The sequence below is a fragment of the Diabrotica undecimpunctata genome, chromosome 5, assembly GCF_040954645.1.
Source record: "Diabrotica undecimpunctata isolate CICGRU chromosome 5, icDiaUnde3, whole genome shotgun sequence".
In the NCBI taxonomy this organism is placed as follows: Eukaryota; Metazoa; Arthropoda; class Insecta; order Coleoptera; family Chrysomelidae; genus Diabrotica; species Diabrotica undecimpunctata.
Window position 1 is genome coordinate 135,597,358 of NC_092807.1, and position 24,634 is coordinate 135,621,991.

The 24,634-nt window shown below is 32.5% G+C and overlaps 2 protein-coding genes across 2 annotated transcripts in view; both read right to left on the reverse strand.

Moving 5' to 3' along the window:
• Positions 1 to 4,762, reverse strand: part of LOC140441829 (MFS-type transporter SLC18B1-like) — a 118,083-nt gene extending 113,321 nt beyond the window's left edge. Inside the window, exon 1 of the mRNA XM_072532770.1 lies at positions 4,512 to 4,762. Coding sequence (XP_072388871.1) covers positions 4,512 to 4,516 — 5 coding nt within the window. The 5' untranslated portion in view covers positions 4,517 to 4,762. The remainder of the gene's footprint in view (positions 1 to 4,511) is intronic.
• An 11,432-nt stretch (positions 4,763 to 16,194) lies between these two features.
• Mccc1 (Methylcrotonoyl-CoA carboxylase 1) overlaps positions 16,195 to 24,634 on the reverse strand; it is a 44,989-nt gene continuing 36,549 nt past the window's right edge. The window contains 2 exon segments of the mRNA XM_072532771.1: positions 16,195 to 16,513; positions 24,121 to 24,314. Of these exon segments, the coding sequence (XP_072388872.1) occupies positions 16,217 to 16,513; positions 24,121 to 24,314 (491 nt within the window). The 3' untranslated portion in view covers positions 16,195 to 16,216.

Genomic DNA, 24,634 nt, shown 5'->3' on the forward strand with positions numbered 1-24,634 from the left:
GCTTCGGCATACGCACCCGCTTGGTTGTAAAAAAGAAGGAATTAAAAGTCGCCGTATTTAAAGTGATCTACAATATAAAATGTTACCGAAACTATACCAATGTGTACTCGAAGAAATATTCTACAGACTTCAAAATCTTTTACAGCTATCAATATTTTATCACATATGATAAAAACTTCGCCTAAAACACAATAGTAAAGCTAAAAGATATGCTGCACTTTTTGAATTCGCGGGTGATCGGTTCATCATGGGAGGAGATGTTAACGTGAAACACGCACACACACTGGGATTCAAGACCAATAACAACAAAGGGTAAAGAATTGCTCAAAGCGAGAAATAAGGGTGTGAAGCAATCTCAAGAGGAAAGCCTACGTATTGGCACACAGACCCCATGAAAATTGCTGATTTAATAGACTTTTACATCATTAAGAACGTGTAGATCAATTATATACAAGTAAAAGAGAACTTAGAAGTAAACTTGAATCATGCTCTCATTAAATTACCTATTAGTGAAAATATCATTCAAAAGTAATACAGTCCTGTGCTGGTCAACAATAAAACAGACTAGGACAGTTTTAGAATTACAATAGAAGAAAGAATTAATTTGGTAGTGTCATTAAAAACTAAAGAAGACTTGAACGCTAAGGCAGGAAAACTCAATACCGATAATCAACAAACAGTTTGGGAAAATACCCCTGAACTACGAAGAAGATTTAAAAGAAAAAACTAAAATAACAAAATCTTAAATTAATCTATGAAAAAAGAAGAGCAAGAACAGGACAGAAAAATCATCAAAAAAAATACAACCAACAGAAAGAACAACAAGGCAATGATGCATGCAGAAAAAAATAGATCACTTGAGAAAGATACCCTGTCGAAACAGCTGTAGTGATAATTAATTATAATAAATCTTGTGGAAGAGTTGAACAAGAGTTTTATTATTAGATAAAATGAATTTCCATCAAGTAACGGTCGAATCTATCACTTATTTAAAACTAAGAACGCTATAGAGTGTAACTTGTGTATTAATAGATTCTGTTAGTTAAGTTGAGCTAGAATTTAATTTGTTAATGGTTTTATAGACTATATTGTAATAACGATAACATCATATTGAGGTCAAATAAAAAAATACAAATTCTACCTGTCTTAATTTTTTTTACTACAAAGTAAATGACTTAAAACTGTGGTTAATTCTCAATAAAAATAGTCAATCACATTAAAATATCATAAAAAAATAACTTCAGAAAATTATCAAATAGATAAAGCTGCACCTGTATCGGAATGATACGGTATCGAAACCCGTGCCGATAAGATTCAAACCAAAATCATAATAACATCGGCTGGGATCAATACTTGCATAAAAGAAAAAAAAATCGGTTGCCTGTAAAGTCGGTTTTACGGGCGAAGATTTTACGTGACAACGTCTTTTTCTCGGTAGAATATTTATTGATATGAATATTATTAAATTGCACAATAGGAACAAGGAATTGAATGAAAATAAGAATTGCACAAATTTTAACTATAGAAATATATTTTGTTTACTAAAACATTGTACATGTAAACTTAAACTTAACTAATTTCTATTTGAGTGATTCAACGCGCCTAATTCTCTAGTGCTGCGCGCGCAGCGGACCGATCATGTTTGAGTGGGAGAGAGACGCAAGGCATTCGCCGGTCCGGAGGGCCTCTCTCTCGTTCGGTGACTCATCGTAACAGACGTGAGCGGGCGTTACACTTTTTCATGAGTGACTCCGAGCCACAACCTAATTTAAGACGTTGTCACGTCAAAAAGTCAATTAAAAAAAAAACAGTAAAAAGCATAGAATGGCTAAGAAATCAAAACGAAATTCGAAAGTTCTACAGAAATTTAAACAAAATGAGCAGAGTTTAAGCCAGGAATAGGAAGCTGAAAAGATGGAGAAGAAAATATCCATAAAAAGTCATACGGCCTTTATCTTGAACAGAGGGGTTGAATTTTTCGATACAAAATTTAATACCTATTATATCAAAGAAGCAGATAGCACCCTAGCAGATCGAAATGATTGGAGTCTGTTCAACAAAACGGAAGATCACCTACTTTTAAAAAGGTTGCACAAACCATTCAAATTTGTAGCGAGACATACACGAATGGTGGGGACATCCTGCTACAGACACTGCAGAAACTTTTACTTTTTGTCCGGCAAGATAAGGCCATTCCTTGTGAATGGTATCAAGGCGTGATATGCCCATTACATAAAAAAGGCGATCAGCTCCAGTGTGACAACTGCAGAGGTATACCTCTGTTAAAAATTGCTTACAAAATATTAGCAAATATTTTTTACGAAAAGCTATAAATTTACACAGTGGGGATAGTTAGAAAATACATACTCCATAAAAATCAACAATTGACCTGTTCATTCAATAAGAAAGATCCTCGAGAAAAAATTAGAATTTAACATTGAAACAAATCACCTTTTCCAAGAGTTCAAGGCCGCCTACGATAGAGTCAAGAGAACAGTACTACAATAATTATTGCTTGAGTTTGGTATACCAGAAAAACTTATCCGATTAACCAGAATGGCAATGTCTAGCTTAAAAGTCGGTGTTAGGATACAGGAAAAGAATTCTTGATCCCGAGAATAGATCGATAACAATCAGCATACGCTGACGACATTGACGTAATAGGGCGTAGCAAGCGAGATGTTGAGCAGTATTTCCTAGAATTGGAAAGAGTGGCGAAACAGGTCGGTCTAGTCATCAACAAAGACAAAACCAAGCACATGTTGGTTACTAAGGATCCTATAGGAAATGAGGAATGAGAAACAGCCTTTGGAAGTCATATCTTTGAACATTTTGACAGTCGCATATCTTGGCTCCCTAGTGAGTACCACCAACAAAACAAGCGAATAAATTTAAAAAATACGAATAAACCTTACAAATAAGGCATACTATGGACTATAAAAATAAAATTTCACTTAAAAAATATCTAAAGAAGAACTAAAGTTAATTTATACAAAACACTGCTTACTATAATGCTGAAGCTTACTATATCAAAGGCTTTTGGGAATATTCGACCAGCGTAAAAGATATAATTTCGAATTATACCAACTCTTTAATGAACCAGATGTAGTAACGTTTATTAAAACAAAGCGACTTAGATTTGGCTGGACACATAATACGAATGCCAGACAATACGATTGCTAAGAAGCTAACGACAGGAACACCTTTAGGAAGAAGAAGCAGAGACCGATCATGAATTAGATGGTTAGATGGAGTTAAGGCCGACTTAGGGATACTAAAAATCGGAAGATACGTTGCCAGAAACCAGACTGGCGACAAATTTTAGTGCAGGCCAAGATCCATCGAGGATTATAGAGCCAAAGATGATGATGATAATGGGATGAATACTTAGAGACTGAAAGCGGGAAAGACCCTTATGCAGAAAGTAAGAAACAAAGTAATCAGAAATACATGCGGACTGGATGACTTAGATGAAGACAACAACAACATGGTGCAGAATAGATTAATATGAATAATACTTAAGTTATGTCCAGTAGCCGATGACCATTAAGAAGATCTCCCTAAAAAATTGATTTAAAAATTCCCTTATAAAAGGTATAATATTAAAAAACTCTTACAGGGCTACATCACAGAACGTTTTCGGAATTAATATTCCATCATCAGTGCTATCTGGATGTACATGTTTGAAGCCACTAAATACATGGGTAAAAATCGTTTAAATGTTGTTTGATTAACTTTGAGTTACATTATTTTACTTTATAAACTAAGATGTTTAAGTTACAACAGAAATAGATAACATGGCAACTTAAAACTCGACTGGAGGTTGGTAGTCCTGAGACAGAGTGTCTACGAGGACTTGTTGATAGCAACCAACAAGGGAAAAAATGACCTCTGGAATAATCAATTTAAATAATTTTCAATTTAATTGAATTCAAAGAATTTTAATTTTTATTATATTCTACTTTATAATTAAACTGTAAATCTTTACACTAAACAATAAAGTAAATCTCTAAACAAAACAACAAAACCAAACATATGTAAGTCTAAATGAAAAAAAAGAACATTCGAAATAAACTCTATATTTGAATAATATTAAATTCATTTAATTATTAAATGTAGATACTTTGATAATTATGTCTTAAGATAAGAAAAACCCTTACATTACAATTTTGCATGGTTGTCTTCATATAAATAAACAAAAATTGTTGTAAAACCATCCAAATAGAAAAAGAAAACATTACATTTTTTATATATTTTTAAAAACTGAATTACAAAAACAATTATATAGGATGTGAGACGAAACAATGTGTTTTCTTACAAATGATGTATTAGACTACTCACAAGGATAGTGGTCCAATAAGGTTGTCATAAAAATGTCTCCACTATTCAATAGTAATAGCGCAATCTTACTTCTCTAAAATCAATATCTTTAGATATGTGTATAAAGTTTTAGTATTTTTAGCTAGTTTATTTTTAGAAGAAACAGAGTATAATAAATTAATAGTACTTACAACATAATTTTGAAGTAATCGTCACTTCACTATAGTGTTCGTAAACAATAAATCCACACTTATTTTATCGAAACTACAAGTTGCACGATAAGCAAATAGTTGTTAATATAATATTTGACCGAATTTTTCAACAAATTTGCACGTAAACTTCTATTAGAAATTATAACATGAAGCAATTTCCATGACTGTTTTTGTAAATATTAAAAACACAGTAACACAGGACTCTTAAGATAATCAAATACAAAAAAATATTTTTCGGTGAAATTATCGATAAACATAATATGGTATTCAGAAGTACCTACATAATGTAAATGAAATCTTATCAAATGATAAGATTGATATCACTCTCGAATGAAATTAATCCATATTCTAATATAGGGTATCAAAAAATATATGTTACTAACTCAATTCTAAATTTAAACATTATTCTAAATATATTTGGATTGAACCTTATATTTAGATCTAAGCTTACTACACGTATTAAATATACATACATATATATATATATATATATATATATATATATATATATATATATATATATATATATATATATATATATATAATATATATGTCGTAGGCAAGTATGAAATGCAGGCATTCTCGCAAAAGCCTAGTCATTTTCGTAATGACTTGGCAGTTTGTATAACGTTTTCATTTTTACGAAATGACTTCAACCTTTTAGGCATTTGCGAAACTACCGGAAACGATAATTTCATGATATCATGGGTAATAATTCTATTTTGAAACAGTGTTGCAAGTTAGGCACAGATCATATAATATAAAAAAGGGAAGAAAAAATGAATTACATTATTATTATATACTTGTATTTTTGTATAATTATTTCTGCATTTTTATTGTTTTAGGCCTCTTTACGAAAATCACCCAAAGCATTGTTTCGATGGTTTTTAAAAGTTGCCAAATATTCTCTAGAATCAAGGACATTTGCACTGACTTTAAATTTTTATTCACCAAAAGAATATGATTTTGGAAGAGCTTTTAATAATTCATTTAGGAAAGGAAAAATTTTTTTATATTATATGATCTGTGCCTAAATTGCAACACTGTTTCAAAATAGAATTACCGTTTCCGGTAGTTTCGCAAATGCCTAAAAGGTTGAAGTCATTTCGTAAAAATGAAAACGTTATACAAACTGCCAAGTCATTACGAAAATGACTAGGCTTTTGCGAGAATGCCTGCATTTCATACTTGCCTACGACATATATATAATATATATAAATATATATATATATACAGGGTGAGTCATGAGGAACTTTACATACTTCTACCATATGTAGAGTCCCTCAGGGAGCATATCATGTGGCCACTAAAAAATGTCAACTCCTCTTCTTTATTAATTAACAGGGTGATTTGTGTAATTGACCATTTATTTCAATTTACTGTAGTGTTTATACGGCTAACAAATGTTCAAACATTTCAAACAAATAAATTTCAAACATTTTAATTAAAATGAGTTCCTACAACATAATCTAATACGTAGAAAATTAACATCTTTACTGTTACTTTGTATTATCTCTACGATAGAATCAATTGTTTTTCAATTTTAAATGTTTACTCATAGATCGTATTGGGGCATTATTTTCGATAAATAATAAATTAAATTGATTAAAAAGTCAAACCTCTTGTATGTGTTAGTTTTTGTTGATTGTAAATGATTAAAATTTTATGTCAAATAATAATACATTGCACCAACTGTACTAAATAAAAATAAATCTAAAAAAGTTTAAAATGAAGGTTGGCGTTGACCGTTTGACGTTTCTTGATATTTTATACCCATTGTCATTATTGTCATTATCAATTGTTATTTATGTGTACAAGAATACATATTTCTTCTGTCATATATACGTTAAGTACATTGTGTTAGTTATTATATTTGTTATTATATTATAGACATAATATTTGTTTATGGATTCTGTAATGGGAATGGTAGGGCTGCTAGTAGAGAATATCGCAGGAGATTTCCTAATCGTCGAACTCCCAGTCATCCAACATTTGGGTCAGTTTTTAATAATTTGCGAGAAAATGGCACTTTTCCTAGTGGAACAACTGAGCGATATGTAGATGAAGCGCAGGAAGATGACATTATGGACGCCGTTACTATGAACCCTACAATAAGCACTAGACAAGTAAGTCGAGAACTCAATGTTACTCAATCAAAAGTAACTAGAGTCTTACAAAAAAATAATCTATACCCATATCACATTCAAATGGTTCAGCGACTACATGCTGGAGATGAGATCGATAGGTTGGAATTTTGTAGATGGATTAACAATAATCGTCCAACGCTATACAGGACACTATTTACAGATGAAGCCCAATTTACCAGAGACAGGATAAATAATTCACGAAATTCACATGTGTGGGCAGAAGAAAATCACCATGCTATTCGAAGAATGTCGTTCTTAGTTAAGGTTTTCGGTTAACGTGTGGATTGGTGTCATAAATAACCAATTAGTAGGTCCTCACTTTTTTGATGGTCCTTTAATAGGGCAGGTCTATTTGAACTTTCTACAAATTATTTTGCCGAATTTGCTTGCCAACGCGAACGTTGCTATCCGAGGGATGTATATTCAGCATGATGGGGCACCCCCACACTTTTTACTGGCAGTGAGACAACATCTCAATAATGTTTATGGCAACAGGTGGATAGGACGTGCAGGTCCTATTTCGTGGCCTTCAAGATCCCCTGATTTCAATCCCGTTGATTACCATATTTGGGGACGATTGAAGCAACTAGTTTACGCAGTGAATATTAATAACCGACAACAATTTATTGATAGAATTATACATTGTTGTAATACTATTAGAAACGATCCCCAGAGTATCCGTAATTCAATACGTCAATTAACAATTCGGCAACAAAAATGTGTACAGGCTGCAGGGTTCCATTTCGAAAATCTATTTTGAATTATTTTTATTTTGTTACCATTATTGTATCTTTTCCAGTTCTAATTTATGGGTTTATCATAACTATGTACATATTTTTAGTTTTTTTTTTTCAATTGTTCTTCGTTATTGTTAGTAGTTACTGTTTTTTGTTGTGCAGTGACTCAGTTTATCATTTCAATTAAAATGTTTGAAATTTATAACATTTGTTTAAATTAATTACCTTATAATTTGATACTTCATTATGGTTGTTCTATTTTTGGTAAGATTTGATCGTTCACTAAAAATTTAATAAAAGTGCGACAACATTGTCGCATATGTCGTTTTCATTGGCTATTTATGTAGTTTGAAAATCACTTATTGCATTTTAAAAAAAAATATATACAGGGAGTAATATTTAATACGAATCCATAAATTAATTTTTCCAAAGCCAGTCCTGGAATTTTTTAGTTTAGCTAATACCAGTCGAATGCTTGATAGTACTGTACTGTATCATGCAAAAATTAAAAAAATCAAATGAGCCGTGTAAACACTACAGTAAAATGAAATAAATGGTCAATTACACAAATCACCCTGTTAATTAATAAAGAAGAGGAGTTAATAACTTGAAACTATTACAACTACAAGTAGTCAATAACTTGAAAGTAATTAATACAATTTAATCTTTAATGTTCGAATTGTAGCCCTTGTTGTATTTGACAGTAGCCCAAACGTTGTACAAATTCTTGTAGAACCTTGTTTATGCTTTCTTGAGAAATATTGTTTATTTCTTTACGAATTCTTGTTTTTAAGTCTCCAATATTTGCAGGTTTCGTTTTATAAACAACATTCTTTAAATGACCCCACATAAAATAATCCAAAGGATTGAGGTCTGGCCACCTCGCTGGTCATTCAATATGTCCACGTCTTCCAATCCACCTGTTCGGAAAAATTTAGTTTAGGTACCTTCGAACATCTAAAGCATAATGCGGAGGCGCACCATCCTATTAAAACCATAAACTTTTATTAACACCTCCAAGATTAATTGTACTGAGGAATACTTACTTACTTAGTCCTAAGCCTTTCTACCGTTAGGTGTAAGGCTGGTGGAGTTAAGTTTTGCACTGTTGTCTCCATGCTTTTCGGTCTTGTGTTAGATTTCGTGCACTTTCCGATGTCAATCCTTTCTTCTCAACTTCTTTTCTGATTTCGTTTACCCACCTAACTCTTGGTCCTCCTCATTTGTTTTTCCCTTGCACTTTCGTTTCAAACACTCGTTCTGTTAATCTTTCATTCGACATTCTACACACGTGCCCGAACCATCTTAGTTGCCCCTTTACTATTTTTTCGTTTATTGGTTCTAGTTTTAGGTTTTGTCTGATTGTTTCGTTACGTATTTTGTCTGTCCTCTTTCCGTTTGCTATTTTCCTCAGGAACCTCATTTCCATAGCATTGACTCGAGATTTTTGTCTCCCAGTCAATGTCCACAACTCGCTATTATACATGATTGTAGGTCTAACTACTGATTTAATGACTGCTGTTTTTACCTTCTACGGTATTTCTTTTTTCCCCAGACATGTTGTTTTCATAGTGTTAAATAAGCTTTCTGTTCGTCTCATTCTCTCATTTATTTCCATGTCTTGTTTACCGTTTGATTCAATTATTACTGCTAGGTATTTAAAATGTTCCACTTGTTCTAGTTGTTTTCCGTTTAATTGTATTGCGTGTGTCTTTCTCTTATTTGAAATTATCATTGTTTTGGTTTTCTCTGTATTTATTTTCATATTTATGTTTAACAGTTCTTCTTCTAGGATTTCAAGGTTGTTCTGTAGGTCTTCTCTGTTTTCTGCTATTAAAACCATGTCGTCTGCAAATAGAAGCTCTGATAGTTGAGTCTGTTTCATTTGCCAGTATCCTAATGTTAGTTTTCTCATTCTTTTGGCTTTCTTTATTGCTTCATCCAGTACCACTGAGAACAGCAGTGGGCTCAACACGCATCCCTGTTTGACGCCTTGACTTGTAGTAAATTCTTCGGATTCCTCGTTGTTGGTTCTCACCGTATTTGCATTATTATTGTACATATCCTTTATTACATCAATTGTTATCCTGTCAACTCCTCTTTCCTTTAATGTCCTCCATACGTCCTTTCTTTGTATTCTGTCAAACGCCTTTTCCAGATCAATAAAGCATATATGTATTTCTCAATTTTATTGATTCCTTTCTCACTTACTTGTCTTATTGTGAATATGTGGTCTCGCGTGCTTCTGTCCTTCCTGAATCCACATTGTGTATCTTCCATAGTTGGTCACTGGGGAATAAATTACCTAAAGTAGGTACGAGATACCCACTTAAAAACTGAAGGTATGCTGGCCCGTTTAAATTACCTTCGAAATAGTAGGGTCCAATGATTTTATTTCTTACAATGCCAGCTCATACGTTTACCTTTTGCGGGTATTGTGTATGATGTTCCCGCATCCAGTTGGAGTTTTCTTTTGCCCAGTATCTACAATTCTGACGGTTGACCTCGCCATTTAATAATTTGAATGTAACCTCATCAGAAAAAATAATATTTTGAACCAAGAGAGGGTTTCAGTGGCTATTATCCATCATTATTTCGCAAAATTGTATTCTTTTATCTGGATCATCTTCATTTAATTCCTGTACAACTGTGGATTTTACTTACTTTACTTACTTTTACGTACTTTGTGTACCGTTGTTTTGCAAACATCGAGATCACTACTTACCTTATGAACAGAAGTATGCGCATCTTCTTCAAAAGCAAGTAGAACATCTAATGTTGTAACATAATTTGCAGAGGAACGACCTGATTTGCGTGCATTTTCAACCGTACCAGTTTCTCGAAATTTCTTTTCAATCTTACTGTTGACTGCGTGATGGGTATTACTTTACAATCAAATTCATTTCTACATAAAATTAATTCCAAACAATAATACAAAACATTCACGAATTAATACAATTATTGTACTACTTAATTGTTATTGAACGTTACTAAAAATAATTACAGTTTACCAAAAACTGGAAGTAGGCTACTTTTTTGCAATTGATGATAAATAAAAGGAAAGACAGTTAAGATTTGATTTCACATACAGTGTGTTTGTGTATCCGCTTATACGTATTTCATCCTAAAAGGAATCTTCGAGGCGGCTATTCACAAACGCTCTGAACGTGAAATCAATCTTTTCTGTCGTAGTAGAAGCAACACTAAAACGGCTTCGATATGGACGCATTAGCGACATCTGATGATAAATCACGAAACGAAATCCCAACATTCCTAAGATTTGGTTTAACAATTTGGTTTCGACAATTAGAAATCTTCGGATTTCGTTTCGTCATACGAAACGTCATCACTTTAATCTGTATCACCTTGTCTAATGAAATTTTATTGTAAAATATAGAACATTAAATTTAAAAATTGACGTGTTTTAGATTTTTTTAAAAAAAGCTTTTCATTTAGGAAATATCGAATTTATTCCATACTTTACGGACACACTGTATAAACATGAATAAAATTAAAATTATACTTATTCGACATAACATTAAAAAGACGAGTTTCGTTTATTTCTGGTTTATCAGAAGTTTTTTCGCACATGTTTTGATTGCATTTTAATGAGTTTATAACCGTGCCCATGTCTACATTACTAATATGAACTTGATTTTTAACCTCATTGACCTCATCATTTATCAAAAACAGACCCGAGCGAGTTGTAGGGTCACTAAACTACCCCATTTGGGAAATCTCAAAAACAATTGTTTTACTTTAAATTTATATTTTTATTTACAAACACCAAACAAAAATCACAGGTAAGCCGAAAAACCGGTTGGTTATATTTACAACCGAGTAAAAAATTAACTATCCTAATTATACGAAGTTCCAATCAGTGGTATACATAATTGAATACATTACCTGGTAAATGTTTAATTGTAATGTCCACTTCGTTCTCTCTCTCTCTCTCACTCTCTCTCTCTCTCTCTCTCTCTCTCTCTCTCTCTCTCTCTCTCTCTTTCTCTCATGCTTTTTAAATATTAAACTAATCAATAGGAATTTAGGTGAAGACATGAAGCACTAAAAAGCACTTAACCTACCAATTTTTCGCAGCAAGATAAATTGCTGTGCAAATTTTTGCATTCGATTCGTGAAAGTGCCAGAAAAGATTGTGAATATAAAATTCATGGTGGTAAATTGAAAATTGCATTTTGTGTATAAAGAAAATGCATTTCCAAAGTACGTAAAAAATAAAAAAATTGCAACTCAGAAAATATCGACAGGAATGAGTTCAATTTTGTTACTCGGAGAGTTATCGAGGTCTCTAAATACGAATATGATTACGACGAAGATGGTAGAGCTACCTGGGGCCCGGGATGGATCTTGTCGCCTGGAGTATGTTAATTTTATTCTAAATTAGTGTACAGTCATTACTCGGGAGTTTTCAAGTTCAACGAACACGAATATGATAACGACGATAGTCCTCGAGCTACCTGGTGCTCAGGGTAGACCTTGTCTACTAGAATTTTATGTTATTTTCATTCGAAGTCGAAAGTCATTACTCGGTGTTTTTTCGAGGTTGCTGAAGATGAATATTATAACTTTTTACTAATTTAGAATAAAAATTATATAAAACTCCTGGAGACGAGATCCACACAGAGCTCCAGGTAGCTTGATATTCGTGTTCATTGACCTAGAAAATTCTTCGAGTAATGACTTTTGACTAATTTCGATTGAGAATAAAAAAAACTTCAAAAGACGAGGTTCACCCAGGGCAGCAGGTAGCTCGAGGATCATCGTTGTCATAATATTCGTGTTTAACGAACTCAAAAACCCCGTATTGAAGCCCTCCACACCACTTAGAGACTATTTAGTTTTAATTTTTCGTAAACGTGTGATTAGTACACAATAAAATGACCCCTTGGTCACCCAACTTAGCTCCTCTAGACTTTTATTTTTGGGGGATGCTAAAGAAAAAGCTGTACAGACATGATTTGACATGACATGACACGAGAAAGGCGTTGTATAATAGATCTTATTTGTTTGGCACAAGATGGTGGTTTGTTTGAACATTTAATTCGCTAAAAATTTTATTTGGTTTAGAATGTCTAATGGTTTGGAATTCATTTTTATAAAATTAATTCTATTTTCACACCACTTCCACTACTTGTAAAAAATATTAACAAAAACCTGGTTTCAAAGATATTATTTGGAAAATACCAAATAATATCTTATTTTTAATTAAAAGACGTAATTTTACGTCCGTTGTAATTTTAATTTAATACATCCTCGTAAATAATAAGTTAATACTGAAATAAAAATTAACTTTTAGTAACAGAACCATAGGAAAGCTGTGACAGAACTATAGGAAATAAATTTTTTTCGTGGCTCCGCTCACCAAATAAAGATCCGACCGATTGATACGACGATGCCATTTAATATCATTCTAAACCTTTTCTCTTGTGGTATCTTAATACAATTTACTATTTGTATTGGGAATAAGCCACAATTTTACTTTTGGAAATCAAAACGTTAAAATAAACTTATTTTAAAGTAAAATTGTGGCTTCTTCCAGAAAAAAATAATAATCTGTCATTTAAATCAATTTGCCCAAAATTTTATTGTCTTCTAACATTTTTCAAATGCTAAAAAGACGAAATGTAGAATAAAAACAAAGTTGAAAACAAACCTCTCCTCTTGAATTACTTCCACTATACAAATATCAACAAGGTATTTATCGCTATGTGATTTTAAATATACATAAATAAATTTTTCTCTCATTTCCTATTGTTGAAAACGTATATCTAAACGTGAAGAAGCTATTTCTCATCTTCCTTCCGACCAAGGCGAAGTTGCCAGACAAGATGTAGCCACAATTTTCCGTACTTCTAAACCCCACCGTCAAATATCAGTCTTTCAGAAATACGTGCTCTCAAAGAACTTTATAACAACACTGGTATTGTCATCTTTCCGGCCGACAAAGGTAATGCCACCGTCATAGAAACTTCTTAATTCCACAGAATACAAACGCATCCCAAACGATCCCACCACCTATCTAAAAAAACGACCAAATCCACCATAAATATAGACGGCCATCAAAAAATCCATTAGCCCAATGTCTTCCTAAAACCCATCGTCAGTGCATACAACTGCCCCACTCAGAAATTGGCAACACATCTTGCCTTATCCTTCCAACCATTAGCCGAAAACGCCTCGTCCTTTGTCAAAAACTCTTTTTATTTCATTGATCTGCTGAAAAGCATTTCTATTTCACCCTCAGATATACTAGTTAGTTTTAACAAATTTCTTTATTCAACAACATTCCTATCGATGAAACCATGACCATTTTGGACTCTAAACATCAAATCCTCCAAGTCCCATTATCTCTAATAAAACACTGCATGCCCAATATATACTTTTCATTCCAAAATCATTTCTATCGTCAAATCAAAAGTGTCCCAGTGGGATACCCCTCTCTCCCGTAATAGCTGATATTTACATGAAACATTTAACAAGAGTAAAGACACATTAGATCTCTTTCTCTCCCACCTAAATGGAATACATCCCAGTATTCAATTAACGATGGAAGTTGAGTCTGAAGCGTCTTTGCTATTCCTTGGTGTTCTTATTCATAAACACCCACCTCACAGTTTTTCCTATTCCGTGTACCTCAAAACTCACTCATACAAACCTACACCTTATACTACTAACCTATACCCCATACAACCGTTATCTCAATGCCGAGTGACATTATCACCCAGCCCATCTTACTTCAGTTAACAACACTTGTTTCCCGTTCCATAAGACTCAGCGACAACAATCACAGATCATCTTCAATTAATTCAATAAGTCATACACTCTTACAAAACGGCGACCACAAAACCCAAATCATTCAAAACATTCGAAGCATTCAAAAACATCTAAACCCCATTCCATCCAAAAAAGAAACCTTGCCGCCTGAATAACCCAAAATCTTTCTACCTTTTATTAAAGGTATCACTGACAAGATCAGTAGAACTCTTAATTGTCTAAACATCAAAAATATCTTCACTACTTACTCCAAGTTGTCCAATCTCGTCAGATCCGTAAAAGACAAATCTCCAATGAAGACCATGGTGTCTACGAGATATCCTGTTCTAGTTACTTACGTACATACATAGTACAGACAAACCGACGAATCCATAATAACTGTATTTACGAACATTCTATATCTGTAAGACATTCCGATACTATTTCAGCCCTGGCCCAACATCATAGCAGATTGAGATCTCAGTGTCGTTTGATGATTCTTGTAATTTTACAAAACAAGATACTGGTACGTCACAAGTGAGGGGAGTAGGCAGATTGAGACCCAGAACTCGAACGGAATCGTATTCCTCTTGATAATGGCTCGAAAATGGGTACCGAAACGTCGAGTTTCAAATTCTCAACTCGGTTCTTCCCGAGAACTTAGTAATTTTCATATATATATATATATATATATATATATATATATATATATATATATATATATATATATATATATATATATATATATATATCTTCTTCTTCTTCTTAGTCGTTAACCTGATGCAGGTATCGTGATATCATGAAGCTATTAACTAAATTTCCCAATGTTCCTCCACGTTTTTCTATCTTCTGCCATTTTAGCACATTCTGACAATGGAGTGCCAATGGTAGCAACAATATGGTCCGTGTATCGTGTGGGAGATCTACCTCTATTTCTTTTGCCTTCTACTTTTCCCTGGATGGTAAGTTTTTCAAGACCATTTCTTCGAAGGACATGTCCAAAATAGCTTATTATTTGTTCTGATATTTGTGTTCTTAGTCTTTTCTTTATGTTTAGCTGGTCCAGTATGGATTCATTTGTTCTTCGGGCCACCCATGGTATTCTCAGCATTCGTCTTCAGCAGTACATCTCAAATACATCTATGTTCTTTTTGTCTTTCTCAGTAAGGGTCCAGCATTCCGATGCATAAGTAAAAACTGGAAAAACTAGACTTCTTACTAGTCTCATTTTTGTATCGGTAGTTATTTCATGGCTTTTCCAAATTTTTGTTAATTTTGCCATAGCGCTTTTTGCGATTGCTGACCGCCGCTTTATTTCTTCAGTACAGCCTCCTTTGTTGGTTATTAATGAGCCCAGGTACACAAATTTATCTACAACAGCGATATTGTTTATCATGACCAGATGATTTTGATTGTTGTTAGCTCTGTCAATTATCATGATTCTCGTTTTATCTCTGTTTATTTTAAGACCCATCGTTAAGCTTACGTCTTCTATCCGTTGTAGCAGGTGAATCAATTCAGCTTCAGAACTAGCGAGGATAGTAGTATCATCTGCATATCTCAAGTTGCAAATCTTCTTCACGCCAATGGTGATGCCACCGTTCCAGCCCTCAGTAGCTTTCCGCATTATCCATTCACCATAGATGTTAAATAGAATTGGGCTTAGTATGCAGCCTTGTCTCACGCCCTTTGTGACCCTGAAACTATCGGTTAGTTCCCCATTTATTCTAACTCTGGCATAAATATATATATATATATATATATATATATATATATATATATATATATATATATATATATATATATATATATATATATATATTTAGTTATTTTATTCATTTATTTAACGAGATGGGGTTCATGAAATTTTAGATTGTGGAGTTTCAGCTTGGGGATGAAAGTTCAGCTTGTTGTTAATGGAGTATCTTGCTTACTTTGGAATTACCTGGTCTTTTTTTAATTTCCTTCCTGACGACAACTACACTAATTAATGAAAATTAAAACTAGTTTTCTTAAGATATCTTTATTATTCGGCAACATCAAATTGAATTATAGTAGAATCTTTAGGAACATTATCACCAACTGCAAAATTAACTTTGCTAATTGTAGCATCCCTTGATGCTTTTACAACGTATTCCATCTTCATAGCTATTAGAATAAACAAGGAATCACCTTTTTTCACCTGATCACCACATTTTACTAAAAGTTTATCGAGAACACCTGGCATAGGAGATACAGCTTTATTAGCTAAACCAGTCGAAGATTCTTCTTCTTGTTGGGTGACGTATGTGGGTCTAGGTAATGAAAATTGCAGTTTTCCTTCCTAAAATTAAATTTAATTATAATTAAATTAGCAGCTCTTAATAATAATTAAATAAAATTAAATTCATCACTCGATCTGGTTTATAATATCTTGTAAAAAGCGCAGTAGGCAAATATTTTAATTGTAGTTTCTCCAATTAAGAAATCATCGGATTTTTACTAATTTCGTTATTAGATGAGATTAAGACATGAGAGATTTGTTTTCAATTCAGAGCTTCTGTATATGTCGCTCTGAGGAGACCTAAGAAAGTCGAAATACACATAAGCGGATGACAGTGGCCCTTAATTGAAATTAAATCTCAACCGTCTTTCTGCTTTATAAAATTAAATATTTACTTAATGATACACTCAGCTATACTAACTAGCAGAAATAAAAAAAAAACGGATGTCACCTCTTCGAGGTTGTTTAACAGACTCAACCCTTGAAGCATACTTTGTATCTCAGCAGCAATCTCGTTCTCTGCTATCTTCGCAGTTACCTATTGCTGTTAAATCTTCTTCTACGTTGTTACCATCTTCTAGGATTTCCTCGGTATCTGCATCCATAGAGGTGTCGTTAGTTATCCTTCTCATATTCTTGTCATAGGTTGTCTCAGTATTTCTCAAATCTATTATTTAATTTCGGCATTTTTTTCCATTTTCCTTTCAAATTGTTTTACATTAAGTTAAATAATATTTGTGTGACATTAAAATATGTAGGTACAAATTGTTTGATATATAAACACAACCAAAATGTCTAAGGAAAATTAAGGGTTTTCTCATAAATACATCAATTTTTATTGGATTTTAAAAAGTGAAGTAAAAAATTAAATTATAAATTATTTATAATTATAAATAATCAATCAAAAGTTATGAATTGCACTAATTTAATGGAAATTTTTAACATAAAAGTCAATATAAAGTATAAAAATCTGACAAAAAAATGTTTTTATTAATATGCGTTTCCTCCAGCAGCATTAATTACAGCTTGACACCGCCTTAGCATGCTTAAAATTAAATTATCCATTTTGTTTTAAGCCAATAGGTTCCATTCCTGTGCAAGAAGATCGTAAAGACCTGGTCTAGCATGAACATTGTACAGATGAAGATAAATTCTATTTATTAAAAAAATGGGAATAAGCCACAATTAAAGGTTAAAGTACGTTTATTGACGTTTCAATTTCCACTTCGGAAATTTTTGAGAACGATTTCCAAAGTGGAAATTGAAACGTTGATGAAGATAAATTCGTCTATGAAGCATATCCCATACATGCTCGATGGGATTAAGATCTAGCGATTGTGGTAAAAGTGTAATATTCTCATTATAAAACCAACCGCTTACTGTTTTTGCAGTGTATTGCCTTATATTCTCCTGTAAGTAACGCAAATCAGGACCTCCAGTAGTGACAAATGGAAGGGCAACAGGTTCTAAGATACGACCCGTATATTGATATTGATTCAAAGTGTCTTCCACAAAAACGAGAACAGTTCGATAATGAAAAATTATTCTAGTTCAAATCATAACTTGTTGACCACTATATGCACGAACACCCTGTACATTCCTGAGTCTCTCTTGTCGACAAGGTCCTCTACAACTTTTCTTGAATCAGGATAGATACAAAGCCTAGCTTCATCTGTGAATAACGCACAACTCCATTTTTGAAAGCCTCAATGCACTGGTTGTTGTGCTGACCTTAATCTAAGTCCACGATTTCCATGACGTAACATGGGAACCATCAATGGAAGTCTGGAGTACAGGCCAGCTTCATGTAATCTCTTCCTGAAAATTTGGACAGGTACCCATGTTGTGGGTATTTTCTAACGCTCTACGAAGTTCATGTGCATTTGTATACACATTTCGACAAGCTAATCCTACCACATACTTATACTGTTGAGTGTTTGCACATTGAAGACCTCCATATCTTTCAGCAAAATTACCAAATTGTTCATATCGACTCCACAATCTCGAAATCACGCTCCGAGGCACATCAAAATGACGTACAACCGTGCAACATCAGTTTGTGAAAGACCAACCTCTATCATATTCACAGCAGTGATCATTTAAAGATGTGTTAAATGCCGACGTTACATGACTATCGTTGCGTTTAATAATCTTGTAAAATTTTAAATTTTAAAAGTAAATACAGACTAGTTTTAAAATTTGAAGCATTTTGTCTCTACAAGTTAAAGCAATTAATGATACGAATTTAAGGCGCTGTCACTTTGGTCTTAACGAAACAGTGAAATTTACAGATTAATTTTCGTGGCATACCTTGATTTGTAGAGCACAAGTTTTCAAATCGAATGGTATCTATTAACAAAAAGTGTTTAGGTTTTTAATGAAAAAATTGGAACAATATTAGTGTTCCTTAGACATTTTTGATGTGTGCACATGTACAAACAATATACTCTACAATGATTATTTCACGTATCATTTACGTAATTTGTTCGTTATTAACCAGTAATTTGTTAGTTACCATTAAAAGTATAAAACTGGCAAAAAAACCTCTATTAAAACTTTAAAATCAGTACAAATAAATAAAAGAAGAAGTCCACGCACAAATTGACCTTAAATATTCACATGAAAATAAAAAGTATAGCAGTCCACGAAGATGCATGGAACGACAAAAATTTATGGCGCATCGGATGCTATAAGCGGCAGTATGTATTATAGATGCAAATGTTTGTTATATCCTCAATATCATTTCTTAAGCCATTGTCGGGGTGTGGTGACACTCTATCTAACAGTCTGTCTTTTATATTAAGCTCTTCCAGAATTGACAGGTTCCGGTGTTGTCCGAATACTTTGCTTATCCAGCTTAGCCGATTTTTGTTTCCTAGTTGGCCTAGTTTCTTAACCTTCTGTACTTCTGCTCGTAAAATTATCGGTTCAGCCTCTTTGATTGTATGTCTCTTGTGTTCTGAAACTGATGCATCTTTTGAAGTGTATTTATATAATTCTGAGCAGTAATGTTTATGGTCTTAAATGGTTTAAAGTTGTGGCTTAAACTCTCGGGCCAAAAATAAACTTTTTCATGACTTTAATTGGCAGTTTGAATGTTTTTATCTGTGATGAACGTACACTTTAATTTCCTGTTTTGCTCCGCTATTTCTTGATTGTTGTTTCCTGTTTGTGTTGTATGTTGTAGTGTAGCATAAGCCTTCTTTCTTTCATTAATTCAAAGATTTCCTCTGATAACCAATGTTTGTTCTTTGGGATTTTACACATCTCATCTCATCTCTTTTTCTGTTGAATGTATCCAGCTTTTTTATTTTTTTATTTCATTCCATGTTTTATATGTGTCTTCTAATATTTGTGATTTTTTCTTGTATATCAGTTTCATCTGGTATTTTTCTAGATGTGTGTAGTTTTTGTCCGTAGTTCATTTTTATCAGCTTATGATCTGATTAACAGTATACTCCAGGTATAGTTCTTACGTTTATTACCGAGCCATCTTTTCCACACCAGTATGTAGTAGATTTGATTTTTGTGATCTTGTAATAATTACTTTTGTGTTCTTGTGTATAAACTATATTTATTACTAGATTGTTATATTTATTGTTATTACTAGATTGTTTTTACTGTCAAACTGTAGAAGATTAATATCTATCAAAGGTGGTATATTTTTAGTTTTTCCCACCTTGGAGTTAAAGTATCCAATAATATATACTGGCTCCTTATGTGGGATTTTCTTCAGGATGTTTTCTATCTTGTTGTAAATTTCGTCAATGTCTGTATCTGGAACATCTACTGTGTGCATATATATATATATATATATATATATATATATATATATATATATATATATATATATATATATATATAAATATATATATATATATATATATATATATATATATATATATATATATATATATATGACTATCGTTGCGTTTAGTAATCTTGTTTCAGTAAAATTTTAAAGTAAATACAGACTAGTGTTAAAATTTGAAGCAATTAATGATACGAATTTAAGGCGCTGTCACTTTGGTCTTAATGAAACAGTGAAATTTACAGATTAATTTTCGTGGCATACCTTGATTTGTAGAGCACAAGTTTTCAAATCGAATGGTATCTATTAACAAAAAGTGTTTAGGTTTTTAATGAAAAAATTGGAACAATATTAGTGTTCCTTAGACATTTTTGATGTGTGCACATGTACAAACAATATACTCTACAATGATTATCTCACGTATCATTTACATAATTCGTTCGTTATTAACCAGTAATTTGCTAGTTACCATTAAAAATTTAAAACTGGCAAAAAACCTCTATTAAAACTTTAAAATCAGTACAAATAAATAAAAGAGGAAGTCCACGCACAAATTGACCTTAAATATTCACATGAAAATAAAAAGTATAGCAGTCCACGAAGATGCATGGAACGACAAAAATCTATGGAGCATCGGATGCTATAAGCGGCAGTATTATAGATGCAAATGTTTGTTATATCCTCAATATCATTTCTTAAGCCCTTGTCAGGGTGTGGTGACACTCTATCTAACAGTCTGTCTTTTATATTAAGCTCTTCCAGAATTGACAGGTTCCGGTGTTGTCCGAATACTTTGCTTATCCAGCTTAGCCGATTTTTGTTTCCTAGTTGGCCTAGTTTTTTAGCGTTCTCTACTTCTGCTCGTAAAATTATCGGTTCAGCCTCTTTGATTGTATGTCTCTTGTGTTCTGAAACTGATGCATCTTTTGAAGTGTATTTATATAATTCTGAGCAGTAATGTTTATGGTCTTAAATAGTTTAAAGTTGTGGCTTAAACTCTCGGGCCAAAAATAAACTTTTTCATGACTTTAATTGGCAGTTTGAATGTTTTTATCTGTTTTGTTCCGCTATTTCTTGATTGTTGTTTTCTGTTTGTGTTGTATGTTGTAGTGTAGCATAAGCCTTCTTTCTTTCATTAATTCAAAGATTTCCTCTGATAACCAATGTTTGTTCTTTTGGATTTTACACATCTCATCTCATCTCTTTTTCTGTTGAATGTATCCAGCTTTTTTATTTTTTTATTTCATTCCATGTTTTATATGTGTCTTCTAATATTTGTGATTTTTTCTTGTATATCAGTTTCATCTGGTATTTTTCTAGATGTGTGTAGTTTTTGCCCGGAGTTCATTTTTATCAGCTTATGATCTGATCAACAGTATGCTCCAGGTATAGTTCTTACGTTTATTACCGAGCCATCTTTTCCACACCAGTATGTAGTAGATTTGATTTTTGTGATCTTGTAATAATTAATTTTGTGTTCTTGTGTATAAAGTGTATTTATTACTAGATTGTTATATGTATTGTTATTACTAGATTGTTTTACTGGCAAACTGTAGAAGATTAATCTCTATCAAAGGTGGTATTCTTCTAGTTTTTCCCACCTTGGAATTAAAGTCTCCAATAATATATACTAGCTCCTTATGTGGGATTTTCTTCAAGATGTTTTCTATCTTATTGTAAATTTTGTCAATGTCTGTATCTGAAACATCTGCTGTGTGCATATACAGTATGATGCAAATGTATGGAATAAATTCATTATTTCAGAAACAGACGATTTTAAAAAAAAATCTTAAAACAAGTCAATTTTAATTTTTGAATGACCATCAACTGACATAATGTGTTGGACATTACGTCATCAGTGTCAGCGTAATGACGTAATCGACGATTTTTTAAATGCAAACCTAGGTCATGCGACAGCTCATTTGAAAGGTCTCCTTATTGCCTTTGTAACGATATAATAATTTGAATATTTATTTCTACAGGGTTAACCAAAACTGTTGGTTTATTAATACAATTAACTTACAATAAATGTTTACTTAAATACAATTAAATTACAACAAATGTTCACATTGACGACCTTCAGCAATAATATAAAGTGAAAGGTGGGCAATAAATTCTTTCCTAACGTTTTCGATGACTTCAGGTGCTATTTGTGCAATTTCCGTTCTGATGCGCTCCTTCAACCCTTCTACATTATTCGGTCGATTTTGATACACTCTGCTTAAATATCCTCACAAAAAAAGTCTAACGGAGTCAAATCTGGAGACCTTGGTGGCCATTCGATGGGCCCCCTTCTACCTATTAACTTACCCGGGAAAACGTTAAGAAGACAATTTCGTACCTCAAAGCCGTAGTGTGGAAAAGCCCCATCATGTTGGTACCACAAATCATTTCTATTTGTTAATAGCTGATTCAGCTGTGGCAACAGATAATCCTGAAGAAATTCTAGATAACGAGAAGCAGTTAAGTTTTGCTCAAAAAAATATGGCCCTACAATTTTATTGTTTATAATACCGGCCCAAAACATTCACCTTCTCGGAATATTGTGTCTGTCCGGCGATTGTCTCGGCGATTTACGTGACTATTCAGCATAAAAGACGTTGTATCAGAAAAATTACCTTGTGTATGAAACCCTGATCTCTGTAACATTTTTCCATAACGGTTTCGTAGAATTCGATTCTTCAATATAAGTCATCTTTTAATAGCTCCTAGACCAGATGTACTTTGTATGGATGCCACTTCTCCTTTTTTAGAACTTTTACAACAGTTGATTGGTAGACATTTATCTAGTGCGACCTGCCTAGAACTGGTATGGTGTTTTTCTAGAAACGCCAGTACAACGTCCAGTTTCTTGGCTTCGGATATTGATTTTCTACCACTTCTGGGAAGATCTTTAACATGGCCCCCTTTTCTAATTTTTTTTTAAATTTTACTTACTGTTGATTGAGTAATTGGTTCGCGATTGGGGTATTTCTGCTCGAGTCCTCGCTCTATCTCCATAACCAATCATGATTAAAATCTCGATTCGTTCTGTTTCTGTTAGTTCCATTTTTGTAAATGCTGTTATTAATGTCGGCAAAAAACTCGAAGAGTAAACATTTGACGTCTATTATTTAACAGATTCACAGATGATTGACAAACAAAGACGAGTCAATGACAATATTAATTTAAATATTTTTGAAAAATTACTTGAATACTTACTACAATAATTAATTTCAGATTATAATGTAGCATTGTTTATTATCAATGTATTGTTTTTTCGGAATCTGCAAAAAACACTACATATTTTGTATTAATCCTAGTGGCGTTCCTTAGTGTATTTTAGTTCAGTGAATGAATATTTATTGTAATTCTATGTTACTTAACAAAGTTCATAATTTTGGTGAACCCTGTAGAAATAAATATTCAAGTAATTACATCGTTGTAAATACGATAAGGAGACCTTTCAAATGAGCTGTCTCGTGACCTCGGTTTGTATTTAAAAAATCGTCGATTACGTCATTACGCCGACACTGATGACGTAATGTCCAACACATATATGTCAGTTGATGGTCATTCAAAAATTAAAATTAACGTGTTTTAAGATTTTTTTTAAAAGTCGTCTGTTTCTGAAATAATGAATTTATTCCATACATTTGCATCATACTGTATATCTCAATGACATGGACATTTTCTGGTATGACTTATAATGATATTGTTATTAGTATATCGTTTATTGTTTCATATTGCCTGATATACTTCGAAATCCTATTGTTTATTATTAATATGGTTTTTGCTTTTACTATATAATATTTATTAAAACTTCTAAGATTAAAATAGAATCAAATATTACTAATTAAAATGACTGTCGACTTACCTGACCAAACAAAGCAAGCACTTCTTCGTTTCTGTAGATATTAGTTTTATAAATTATATCATCGATAGTGGCGGTTAATATAATTTTGTTATTGAACTTTGTAATAGTTGCATGAGCATCTATGTACGTTTTTCCACCATCACAGGAAAGGCTGAATCTATTTTCTCTATTAAACCTATTAGTCACAATAATATCTATAACAAAGTCATATTTTAGGTATTATTTCATGTAGGATTAAATTACAATTAATTATAATGAGAGTGAGCAGAAGGAGTCTAAAAATTTCCAATCCAGCGATTAAAATATCTACTCTATAATATTAATATCAAAGAGAACAGTGGCAATGATGCTAAAGTTTAGTTCGGTATGGCTAAAATAATTACGACCTATTTAATGTTTTATTTAAGCAGGAAAAGATAGAATGGAAAGAGCCGTCCTAAAAAAAAACAATATTCGTCCTATAAGCAATCCAAGGTCATTTCTGTGAAAGGCAAAAGACAAATTGGACCTTTCA